Raw genomic sequence first — 13,368 nt, 5'->3', positions numbered from 1 at the left:
TGTGGTTATGTGAGAAAGCTTGCCAGTAGCTTCTCGTGGGTCGGTGGTTCTTTTCGGGGTTTTTTCCCGGGTTCTTCCTCCACCATTAATACTGGCCGCCATGTATAGCCTGTCGTGTGCTGAAAAAAGGGCGTTAAACCCCACAACAACAACAACAACTTAGTTTTTAGGGACTAAATTAGAGATTCTGCAATCATCTCCTTTCCAGAATCGGAAGCAATTGAAATACTCGAATGTTATTTCATGGACACAGTAAGGTTTTTGGTTGTACTTACCATAGACCAGAAGAGCTTACAGGATGGTCTTTCATCCATCTGTTAGCACAAGTTTGTTTTTGCTACTCCACCTAAACTAACCGAATCGACGGCCTCACATGAAACTTTAAACGCACACATTCATCCCATGGTCTAGTCGTTCTGAAATGAAAATGGTGCTGCTCAGATATCTTGTATGTCCACCACAGTGACCAGCTTGAAAATTTTGTTACTGATACCGCTCCTTAAGGTTAATGGATGGTTATACATGAGGGTTTTCGCTGAAAAGAAAAATTCTTCTAGTTGGTCCTAAATGAAAATGGTGTCAGTTCTTCTTCCAATATGGCTGTCACAATGACTGTCTTGAAAATCTTGTTATTACTACTTCCTATGAATGGATGATGATTATGACATGGGGCTTTCACCGGAATACTTGTAATGGTACTTACTTTGTCATAAATGAAAGTCATGCAGTTCTGACATCCATTTTGTCCACCACAGAAGCCAATTTTGAAAATCTTGTTATCACTGAAGAATTTTGGAAATGTTTTCATCACTCGGCAGTTAAAAGAAAGAAATTTTATGGAATTTCTGGTAATCTACCCCACCCCACCCCACCCCCAGCGCAAGTCTCTTTGAGGGACTCCGTTACTTTACTCAAAATCTTCAAAAAGGAAAAATTTATACCTGTTATAAGCTTTTTTCTAAAAAGAAACCATCTTGATGTTTGACTGGTTGAACGTGGTCAGCTTTAACAACAGATAATGAGAAACTGGTGGCATGGATTGAAAAATTTGGAAGGTAAAGAAGAATACTTGGATAGGTCACATAACACGATGAAAGTTGCCTTAGCATGGCCTTATAATGGGCATTTAACACAAATAATGAGATCGCTTGTAGAAAGCAGTTATATTACTTTTGTACCAGTATTATTGATGACGGTGGTTGCCCAAAACAAGTCAGATGTCTGGCGTTGTACCACTATTTCCTATAATTTAAAACACTACATAATACCAGTATATACTTGGTGAATAGTGTGGTTTGGATTTCCAGTATATTTTTTATCTAGTCATGTTTGGCATTGGTAAACTATATCTGTTATTGTATATATAATTCACTAGAATTAATTGGGTGTAATTGGGAAAAATGCACAACCAGACCGGTGCTCGAACCCGGGACCTCTAACTCTTGACGTGCGCACTACCATTTGAGCCATACGAGCCGGCACGCCAAGTCCAACCAGTTACGCTTTCTTTCTGCAATTTTAAGAATCGTTTCTTTGTGGTGTGGTGGTAATGCTTGCTTTAGGGGCCACATAAAGGTACAAGTTACCTAAAATTACGGTCGGTGGTTCTTTCCGGGATTTTCCAGGGTTCTTCCTCCACAATTAATACTGGCCGCCATGTATAGCCTATCGTGTGCTGAAAAAATGGCGTTAAACTCTACAACAACAATCGGGGCCCCGAGTGGCTGAGTGGTCTAAAGCGCTGTCCGTTACGGATCACTGCCATCTCACCTCTGCGCCGGTTTTAGTCTCGGATTCAGCCAATGTGGGTATGTGAGAAAGCTTGCCATTATCTTCTCGTGGGTCGGTGGTTCTTTCTGGGGTTTTTCCGGGTTCTTCCTCCACCATTAATATTGGCCGCCATGTATAGCTATCGTGGGCTGAAAAATGGCGTTAAACCCCACAACAACAACAACAACAACAATCGTCCCTTTGTCTCACGGTCCAACTTCAACTTAACTGCACCCTCCCTAGCGATTTTGGAAGTGTGTATGTGGAATCCTGCTTTCAGCGCCAAATGTCATGGGGGAAAATATGCATGGCCGGACAATTACATTTTCCAAAAGAGTGGGAAGTGAGAAGCATTCTGGTTGACCATATTTTCAGAATCGTTCATAACAAGACAAAATAGTTTATATTTATACGATTTACATTTAAATTCTACTATATTCCTTTTCATGTATTATGAGATAACAAAACATGGCAACCCAAACAACTGTGGAAACAACTGTGGTCATCGGGGGAGGGGCATTATTTGCAGATATTTTACAATTTTAGATGATAAATATTTTAGATATTCCAAGAATTAAAACCTCGACATTTGCACACAAAAATCTTTTAGATGTACAGCTGCAATTTAATGGAATGACTTTAAAGCAATCTTTGTTGTTTGTGGATTGTTGTTTTTTTGTGTGGGTTTTTTTTTTTTTTTTTTTTTTTTTTCATTTAGGTCCTTAATTCTATCCTGGAATGGTATAGACTGTTTTTGTGGGGGGTGGAGTTTTTCTGTCTGACTATAAAGATAAGTCACCATCTGTAGAGAAAAAAGAAACTCGTGCTATTCGGCAACACAATCTGAAAGCTTTAAGAAAAATTCAACGAACATGTAGATTAAAATTTCCACCACTGGATTAAGATTTGAATGTGTCCGTATACAAGTCGTACAGATCATGTAGGCGTTCAGTACCAATTCAGTAATGTGTATATATATATATTTTTAAAGAATTTATTACACGTTTTTAAATGGCGATAATTCACTTTATTTAGATCATCATACGTCCATATTCCTTTTGGTTATTATTTACACACCCCGAGAATTGCATACGTCAAAGTACGTACACATTTTTAGATGTGCGATCCAGTACAAACTGGATTGAATGTCGCGCGTTGTGATGTCACAATGAAAGCTGCAAATGTTGAAACATTTTGTATGATAGACAGTACTTCCTCTTTTCTTGACCCAGTTTTGTACCCGGCCATCATTGTTAAACTCCATTGCGGAAGTGTTTTGCTGACAAAGGTGGAGAGCATTCAACAATCAGGGCTTATCATCGCAATTTGAACGTTGTGGACCTTTTCTGTCACGGCATATATTTTGCGTTTCTTTGTGCTCCAATTTTGTCAGGTTTCTTTATTAACGGAGCGTGACATTTGTTTAGTAAATAAATAAGATAACTGTATATTGAGATGGCATGCTGCCAAAATATCGACATGGGTTAAATCGGCCAAGTTAAATGTAAATCTGGTTCAAGACCGTCATCGATTACATAGCCTTTGTGCCTCGGCAGGTAATTGATTTAACGCGCACCCTGTTGAAGATCATACGTTTATTTTTTGTTGAAATTGTTGTTTTGTTTAGGTTTTTTTTAAAACGTATAGATTTCTCATTGAACTTGGCGTGCATAATGAGAAATGTTTACGCGTTATTTTACCCGTGGCTTGCGCTTTGCTTGCGTGAAATTTTTAATTTGCGCACTAAATAACAGGGATCCATGTTATCAGAAATACTGCGAGGAGATTCTTCAGGTCAACATATGTCATTTGTTAAGAGTATAGAAACGTGCTTTACATCCTAATGTTTTTGGCAACGGTTTCAGCCTTTTCACTTAAAACTAAGACAATCTCTGCTACTCTCGATCCTAGACGACACAAAACAAAGATAAAAGCCAGAAAAGGTAAAATACTTCAAATGTATGGTAAACATTTATCTGCATAATATGTGATAAACAGGCAGTAAGAAACCATATGAATGGTAAAATAGATTTTACAGCGAACGAACAAGCTACGAAAATTGTTATTGACAGGATCAAATAGTTAGTGCAAGGCTGTTAAATTAAGTATACATCTAAACATGCCAAGAGTGCAGCTTATCAATTAGTATCAATATCGATATGTTTTGAAACCAGTAAAGTTAAATTGACCTCTTAATAGAATTTCGGGAAAATAATAACAGTTTTTGTACAAAGCTTTGGTTTTATCGAAGGAAAGAGAACATAGGATGTATCAATGAAATTTACATGGTAACTGATTCTGGACACAAAAAGAAAATTAGAAAAGAGAGGCTGGATACAAGTACATAGAAAGCAACCGTATCATACAATAATTGATAACTACTGTCCAAAGTTTTAATGTTTTATTCATATTTCATTTTAACAGAAATTGCAATAAATGAAACTTATCATGTTTTATTGCCAGTTTTTGTAACGAATCTTTCACAGAAATACGATAACAGGAATGTTTGTTCATACTGAATGATCAAATAGTAATGATGATTTTAAAACCTTGTAAATTAAGAGGCAGAACATTAAGAAATATTCTTATGAAAAGTCCAAAGGTTTTTCTCACAAAGTCTTATTGTCTACAATCGTTGTTGCATGTTCCTAGTCGGATCGAATGTTATGTCGGCTAGAACAGTAGTAGAAACACTTTAATATTCTTCACCCTCCTCCTCTCCCTCTCCCTCCACTGAGTCGACACCGACCTCTTCATAATCTTTCTCAAGGGCAGCCAAGTCTTCACGAGCCTCGGAGAACTCTCCCTCCTCCATACCCTCTCCTACGTACCAGTGAACGAATGCTCTCTTGGCATACATCAAGTCAAACTTGTGGTCAAGTCGGGCCCATGCTTCAGCAATGGCAGTGGTGTTGCTCAACATGCACACAGCACGCTGAACCTTGGCCAAGTCACCACCAGGTACAACCGTTGGTGGCTGATAGTTGATACCAACCTTGAAACCAGTTGGACACCAGTCGACGAACTGGATGGTTCTCTTTGTCTTGATTGTGGCAATGGCGGCGTTGACATCCTTGGGCACCACATCACCTCTGTACAACATGCAGCAGGCCATGTACTTGCCGTGACGTGGGTCACATTTCACCATCTGATTGGCTGGCTCGAAGCAGGCATTGGTGATCTCAGCAACAGAGAGCTGCTCGTGGTAAGCCTTCTCAGCAGAAATGACAGGGGCATATGTGGCCAGAGGGAAGTGGATACGTGGGTAGGGCACCAAGTTGGTCTGGAATTCAGTCAAGTCCACATTTAGGGCACCATCGAAGCGGAGGGAGGCAGTAATGGAGCTAACGATCTGACCAATCAATCTGTTAAGGTTGGTGTAGGTTGGTCTTTCAATGTCCAGGTTTCTGCGGCAGATGTCATAGATAGCTTCATTGTCGACCATGAATGCGCAGTCAGAGTGTTCCAGGGTGGTGTGGGTGGTAAGGATGGAGTTGTAGGGCTCAACGACAGCTGTGGAAATCTGAGGGGCTGGGTAGACGGCAAACTCCAGCTTGGACTTCTTTCCATAGTCAACACTGAGACGTTCCATCAACAGGGATGTAAATCCAGAGCCAGTGCCACCACCGAAGCTGTGGAAGATGAGGAAACCCTGCAGACCTGTGCATTGGTCGGCCAGTTTCCTGATTCTGTCCAGGACGAGATCGACAATTTCCTTACCAATGGTGTAGTGACCACGGGCGTAGTTGTTGGCAGCATCTTCCTTACCAGTGATGAGCTGCTCAGGGTGGAAAAGCTGTCTGTAGGTACCAGTTCTGACCTCATCTGGAAAGCAAGAATGACTTCATTAAATATCTTGTATCAATAAACTGGAGCTATCAGAAATGGATACATCGCAAAGATCTTTGCCACTAAACGTTGCTACTTGAAGCCCTAAAGAAACTTGGATTGGAATCGAAAAATGGGGAAGATGGGCATTCTGGTGCAATGATTCCACGATATGATCATATCGAATGTTTGAAACCCAACTTCTTTAGTGACTCATCAATACAGGCAACATTCCATGTAAAGAAATGAAGTCAGATGACCATGGCCATAACTTGCAGATGGCCAGATGTAGAAGAAACGCAATATCCATTCAAGACACATCCAGGTCAAGAAAAATATTGTACACGTTAAATTGCCTCATAGCATATTGAACGGAAACATGAGGTATTCTGATTGCAAGTAACATTCTAAGCTTCCATGTAAACACAGAAATTTGCTTAACAAGGGCATAACTCAGTCTAAAATGGAGTAGACGAGACTAAACCGATAAAAGCAATTTTGAGTTATGGGATAATGTTCATACCAATTTGCATCAATATATGCTGATTAGTTCTTAATTGTTTGTTACAAGTGACATCATATGTAAAGATATTTAGTTAATTGTCAAGGGCTATAAACTCTATCCAAAATAAGAAGTACATCAATGTCTATAAAACAGTGTTCATACCAAATTGCATTAGCATATATCGAGGGGGGGGGGGTAAGTTATAAGCATATGAGGATATGAAGTTAATTGTCAAGGACCACAATTCTATGAAACATAGAGTTGACTAGACAAAAAAGATAAATGGCATATCAAAGTGTACGGAAAATGTTTATACTAAATTACAGCAGAATATGTTGACTGGTTCTTGAATTAGTCTGGTTACCAGCAACATCCTGTGCAAAGATATGAAGTCAACTGTGAAGGGACATAACTATATGCAATATAATTTACCAGACAGAACCAATTAAAAGGCACTATAAATCTTCGATACAATGCATTTATCAATATGCATCAAAGTAAGTTAAATGGTTCCTGCGCCATGCAGGTTACAAAGGTCTTTTTTATAATGACGAAGGAAAAGGGCAATAACTCTGTCGAAATTGGAAATGAAAGTAACATATGCATGAAAAGGCACATTTTAAGATTAACATGTGTTTCTCCGATCAAATGGCGTACAATTACATGTAAGGCTGCAGAGATTTGATGGTTACTAATCCATTCAAGAGCTTCGGCTGTGATGTTTTTCTCGTTTGTTTTTGCTTTTTTCCTTCTTTTCTTTTAAATAGATCGGGTCAAACTCGCATCATATTCCCCGACTTTACTATTAAGCCTCCACGAGGGTTTCAACAAAAGTGATTAATAAAAATCCAATTAAAAAACATAATCCCGGCTCGAAATCCATAACGAGATTATGGTGGTTGCAATCGTGAACACAGAGAGAGTTACTGACGAAACGGAAAAGGAGATTGCTATAAGGATCCTGTGTTTCGATGCCGTGCCCTAACAATAACATTTATCTCACAAACGTTCAGTTTAAAACAATGGAGCAAAGTTATCTCTGTGTCTGATAATTGGTACTGAGTGACTAACATATTGTGAGTTAAAAAAACTGTGATAACAAAGTCAGAATTTCATAAAGCAAAGAATCTTTAACTCGAGGTTATTTCATCACAGGATTTTTATTATTTACCCTCACCCTCTACAAAATATTAAAAAAATAAATAAAAGTAAAACAATAACATCGAGTCGAAAACCACGAAGGTATACTGTAACTACGTTTATTTTCCTATTTGAGAATAGAAAAAAAGAAAATAAATATTTCCAAAAGCCTTGTATATCATCTTGCCATACATATATATATATATATATATATATATATATATATATATATATATATATATATATATATATATATATATATATATATATATATATATATATATATAATGTTGAGTATAAAATCAATGATTTTAATATTTTGTTTAATCAATATCCATTTTTTAATGCCAATTTTAATAACTTACCAACTACAGTTGGCTCAAGATCGACGAAGACAGCCCTGGGCACGTGTTTGCCAGCACCGGTTTCGCTGAAGAAGGTGTTGAAGGAATCATCACCGCCTCCAATGGTCTTGTCGCTGGGCATCTGGCCATCTGGCTGGATTCCGTGTTCCAGACAGTACAATTCCCAGCAAGCGTTACCGATCTGGACTCCGGCCTGACCAACATGGATGGAAATGCACTCACGCTGAAAGAAGACGAACGTAATTAGTCTAAAGTGTGGAAAATCAGCTCAGTTCAGTTGATTGGTATCAAATCTAATGACAGGATTATGACCAAAATAATCAATATCATCATTGAACTACTGTTTTCACAGGCACATATCAAGACAATACATGCACAATACGTTAGGATAAAAAAAAAAACAGGTATATATCTATATCAAATCATATCGTAATCATCCCCGCTAAGTATAAATATAAATTGTCACTGTCACTTAGTTATTCACGTATCAGCTAAGGTCTAGATTTACTTCTTCTTTTTAAATTTCTCTCAACATATTTTGTGAAAGTTGATATTCATTGACGAGCGTGTCTTTCTTATTATCATAATCATTCCCATTAAGTACAAATACAATTTTTCATAAGTCGTAAATTTTACCGAAAGTTGGCATTATATGAACTATTTTGATGAAAATATTTTGGGTTTTGGGCTCTAATCCTGCATAATTTTAATTTCTGATCTACTCTAAAAACTGAACAGAAGATTTTTATCATAATAAACGAATCTAGAAGTTGATCTCGATTTTTGACTTGAGAAAAAGTAGCCTCAGTGTAGTTGATATTGTATAGCAAATCCTTCCATAAATAGATAAATAATAAATAAATAAATAATATGGTAAGTTTTAATTTTATGCACAATTACATTCGTGTTCGAACATGTTCTGAACTATGATAACTAACTATATTGGAAGATACAAGAATCTTTATTAGCTGGTGTTGATGTGGTAAATTTTAGTATCAAATTTGATTACCTTCCAAAAACTTTTTTTTTTTTCCTCAGGTGCATTGTATATTTGTAATATATTTCATGCACTTTATAGCTCAAACAAGACCCGTCATGTTAAAATTTCGCCGTGCACCTGTTCAGAAGTCACAAACTTTACGAAGCTTAATTACAAGAAAACCCACAAATTTACATTTAAAGAACGCGAAACAAAGTGAATAAATAAACTACTTACCATCTTTTGCTTGGTTTAGAAGCGCGAAGGAGAGTTAAACGAAGTTAAATGCTTCAAATCCTCACACCAACGTCAAAGTGTCTTGTGAGCAGAAGTAATTTAAAAAAAGCGGTGCGCCGCTTTTATATATATGACCATATCAGAAGTAACCAGGGGCGTGGTTAAGCGGTATTGGTAAGGCAAGTAGAAGCTTGTGTCGAAGCATATTCCAAACTTTCAATATACCTATGTATAATTACCTTTGTACACACCTGTACTGTTTATTATGGAGAGGTACTCAGTCATGTTTATTACCATTGGTAACGGTCGGGTAGAAATGATCCATTCCCTTGGTGACAGTAAACAAACAACTCTCATGTTGGCGCCATTACCTAGGTACGGTATGTGAAAACTTACTTAGGCATTGAAGCAAGTGTTGTCACTGTTTAACGAGATCAGGCATGAAAACGGTAGATGAATATCAGGCATTAATTTATTCTAATGAGTTGACCTTTTGTTTTAGTCTGTTACAGTCAAACAGCATAATGCGAGATCTGAATTCGTATGTACTGTATGAAAGACAATGGTGATTATATTATGTTAGTTCACGGAAATATGCATTTGAGATCATTTATCAAATAAATAATGACAAAAATATATAGTCACTGAAGGACTGATCCGCCTGCTTGCTTGTGTTGGAGACCAAACATTTATTTCATTGGGGGGTACAATGCCCTGGCGTTGAAGAAACTATTCTCGGTTTGATTTATAAAAAAAATAATGCTTCATATTAGTTGAATAATTATCTTGATGTAAAATAAAAATACATTCTCGTTCGAAAGAAAATCCGTTTTATCCCCCTCCCACCATAACCCCATCCCATTTTGAAATGGTTTATGACATTAAAATTCAAAATGAATATTTACAGTATCCCATCTCTCTCTCTCTCTCTCTCTCTCTCCTAATCTTTGTTATTAAAGAGAAATGTGCCGTTACTGTAACCGATTAGGTTAATGTGCCTGTATTTGGGCCATATGATTCCAAATTAGCACATCAAAATATATACATTGTAATTAAATCTGACTAATAGGTACACCTACATTACATTGATATAATTGCAGATATCTACAAATATTTAATCAGCTACTACTAGAACAAGCAATTTAATTTTTATTTGCGTTCTAAAACGTCACTAAAATAACAATCCAATAGGCCTACATTTGAAAGATGTTTTGAAAGTACTCTCAATAAACGAATAAAAGATCACATGACCAATATTGGTAATCTATTCCAACCACAGTGCTTACCATTGGCGCCCAGACATAGGGAAAGATGGGGGTGGGGGTGGGGCAAATGCCCCCACCCCCATTTCACATCTAAACATGTTTCGGCCTCCATCCGTAAAACGTAATAGCTGACCAGTACATGTTTGATCCCCTCCCCCAGAAAAATAATTATGTGGGCGCCCTTGGTGCTTACCGATGATAAGATATGTCTAATACATATGTTTAAGGGATTGATGCCAAACTTTATAAGAATGATTCTATTATACTTTTCCTGGTAGCAGTGGATTCAGTATATTTACCTATTTGTAATTACACATTAAGGTACTCCGATCAGGTAGAATTAGTTACAATGATATATATGACCCAAACACATGGCGCAAAGGCCAAATCGGGTACATACACCTTTAAGAGACTTTACGTATTTTGTTGAATTTGACAAAGAAAATTAGATTGACAACAATCTATCTCTCAATAGCAAATCACAGGCGTACAAAACATAATCATCATGAACATTTCCTTTACTCAGGGGGAGGGGAGGAGCCGACGTCTCGCCCACCCATTACACAAACTGCAGCCTCTAATAATGAGCGATGAAGATCCGGAACGTTTCGTACAGTAAGTTTTCACTGAAATGGTTAAAATTATGCACAGGAAGCGCTTAAAATGTTTGAGTTTCTGGGATCTTCTCCCCCTTGGCATGGGTGCCCGCAGAATTATTGGGGGTGGGGGTCAAACATGTAGTGGTCAGCTGTTAAGATTTACTAATGTTGGCCAAAACATGTTTAGATGTGGAAGTGAGGAGCAAGACCCCACCTCCCCTACGTGCCGGTGTCCATGTCGAAATCGTATTTTGTCCCACTGACTCGTCGCCTGCTTATTTACACGCTCCCCCCCCCCCCCCGAACGGTGTTGCAGGAAACACACCTGCTACTGATTGTGAAGATAACTAACAGATCACGTATTGGACATCTGTAGTGTTTAATTCTTTCTTTGATATCTCATTAAACATGCATGCATAAACACTGACATTCGCCGTCTGTCGAAACAATGTAGATGACTTATTTATTTAGTCGAAACGAATACATGTATTTCGTCTCAACAACAGTACACCTTTCCCATGATGCACTTATCTGACCTAGTTAAAGCGAACATGCTTTGCACTGAACGTTCGGTGTCAAAACGCTTTGAAAAAATATGCCAGTAGTCCCTGTAAGCTAATTTGTTTCATCCAAATCTGGATCTGTTTATTCTCATGTTTGCTGCTCATCTGTATTAGAAAAACAACCCACTTTAGTTTGTGTGGCGTGCATGCGTGTGTTGGGTGTGGGGGGTGGAGCCTTGGACAGCTGTATATCCGAACAATCTGACATGGTATGGAACTCTTAGGAGAAGCCCAAGAATGCGGATAGTTTCTACCCATGATAATATGACACCACAGCTGAATGGCCCAATGTTATCAACAGTACTTTTGTGACCCCAATTGATTATTGCTGACGTGTATTAACTACCGTATACCTCCGGTTATTAGTCCACATAGTGATCTTCCAACACGCAATTGACGCATGCGCTTGTAACTTCATAATGATTGTAGTGTTTAATGCATATCAATCTACTATTTAGGCTTATTACTTATGTAATTTCTAGCCACAAATGAACATTTTAAAAGGTTTTATAAACAGTGCATATAAATGTTATATGCCACCTTTTTAAATTGTCGTCTCAAAGAATGATGCACTCATATTCATTTGTCATTTCAAAGGATGTGCATTTAAAACCAAATGTTCGCATCATAATTTTAGAAATTCTAACATAGTATACACGTTTTATTGTGCGGAAAAAACCCCTACAAGAACTCGTTTTTCTACGCAATCATTTTTACATACGAATCTCTTACACTGGTACAACAAATAATGTATCGGACATTGAATTAGATTTCGTAACTCCCTTAGTGCACTTTCAGGGGACATCCATGTTTTTGGATGTCGGGATTCTTCTTTGCCAGACTTTTGCTTCTGTAACCAAACATAAACTGGGCTTGTAAGGGTACCAGGCATGTTCTTTTCTAGTGAAGGCTGGTCTTGTAAAGGTACCAGTCATGTTCATTTCTAGTGAAGGCTGGTCTTGTAAAGGTACCAGTCATGTTCATTTCTATAGAAGACTGATACCAGTCATGTTCATTTCTATAGAAGACTGATACCAAAGAGGTGAATTAGGAATGTGTCAATATACACCGAGGATGCACAGTTGACGACAAAATCTTCATATGACTATTAAGCATCAAGCTCCTGCATCCAATCAAGCAGTAATTTCAGCTCGCTTTCTCTGCTTGATGCTAGACAGCATCACGATACCAACAGTTCGTAAGTAAATCGAATTCGTAGTGTTGTCGCGAAAGGAAGGCATGTGCTACTGGTGTGTCATGAACGGACAGCACGTGCAAGTGGTGTGTCATGAAAGGACATAATGTGCTACTGGTGTGTCGCGAAAGGACAGCATGTACTAGTGATGTGTCGTAAAATGACAGCATGTGCTACTTATGTGTCGTTAAAGAACATCATGTGCTACTGGTGTGTCATGAAAGGACAACATGTGCTAGTGGTGTGTCGTGAAAGGACATGTGTTAGTTGTGTGTCATGAAAGAACAGCATGTGCTAGTGGCGTGTCGTGAAAGGACACGTGTTAGTTGTGTGTCGTGAAAGGACAGCATGTGCTATTGGCGTGTCGTGAAAGGACATGTGTTAGTTGTGTGTCGTGAAAGGACAGCATGTGCTAGTGGTGTGTCTTGAAAGAACACGTGTTGTGTGTCGTGAAAGGACAGCATGTGCAAGTGATGTGTCGTGAAATGACAGCATGTGCTACAGGTGTGTCGTAAAAGAACATCATGTGTTAGATGTGTGTCATGAAATGACAGCATGTGCTAGTGGTGTGTCATGAAAGGTCAGCATGTGCAAGTGGTGTGTCTTGAAATGACAGCTTGTCCTAGTGGTGTGTCGTGAAAGGACAGTATGTGCAAGTGGTGTGTCATGAAATTACAGCATGTGCTAGTGGTGTGGCGTGAAAGAATAACACGTGCTAGTGGTGTGTCGCGAAAGGATATGTGCTAGTGGTGTGTCGTGAAAGGACAGCATGTGCAAGTGGCGTGTCTTAAAATTACAACATGTACAAGTGGCGTGTCCTAAAATGACAGCATGTGCTAGTGGTGTGGCGTGTTGTTGCTGTTGTTGTTGTTGTTGTAGGGTTTAACGCCATTTTCAGCACAAGATAGACTATACATGGCAA

General features: G+C 38.3%; 1 protein-coding gene across 1 annotated transcript; it reads right to left on the bottom strand.

Moving 5' to 3' along the window:
• Positions 1–4,157: 4,157 nt before the first annotated feature.
• Positions 4,158–8,984, bottom strand: LOC149780244 (tubulin alpha-1A chain). The gene is made up of 3 exons (XM_089937019.1): positions 8,825–8,984; positions 7,609–7,831; positions 4,158–5,595 (listed from the first exon to the last, which is right to left on the bottom strand). The coding sequence occupies exons 1-3, from the start codon at positions 8,825–8,827 to the stop codon at positions 4,466–4,468; spliced, it is 1,356 nt and encodes a 451-aa protein (XP_089793145.1). The 5' UTR covers positions 8,828–8,984; the 3' UTR covers positions 4,158–4,465.
• Positions 8,985–13,368: the final 4,384 nt, after the last annotated feature.

This window comes from Sinohyriopsis cumingii, chromosome 16, assembly GCF_028554795.1.
Source record: "Sinohyriopsis cumingii isolate HCF-2022 chromosome 16, ASM2855479v2, whole genome shotgun sequence".
NCBI classification, from domain to species: Eukaryota; Metazoa; Mollusca; class Bivalvia; order Unionida; family Unionidae; genus Sinohyriopsis; species Sinohyriopsis cumingii.
This window is presented reverse-complemented; position numbering and strand designations above follow the sequence as displayed.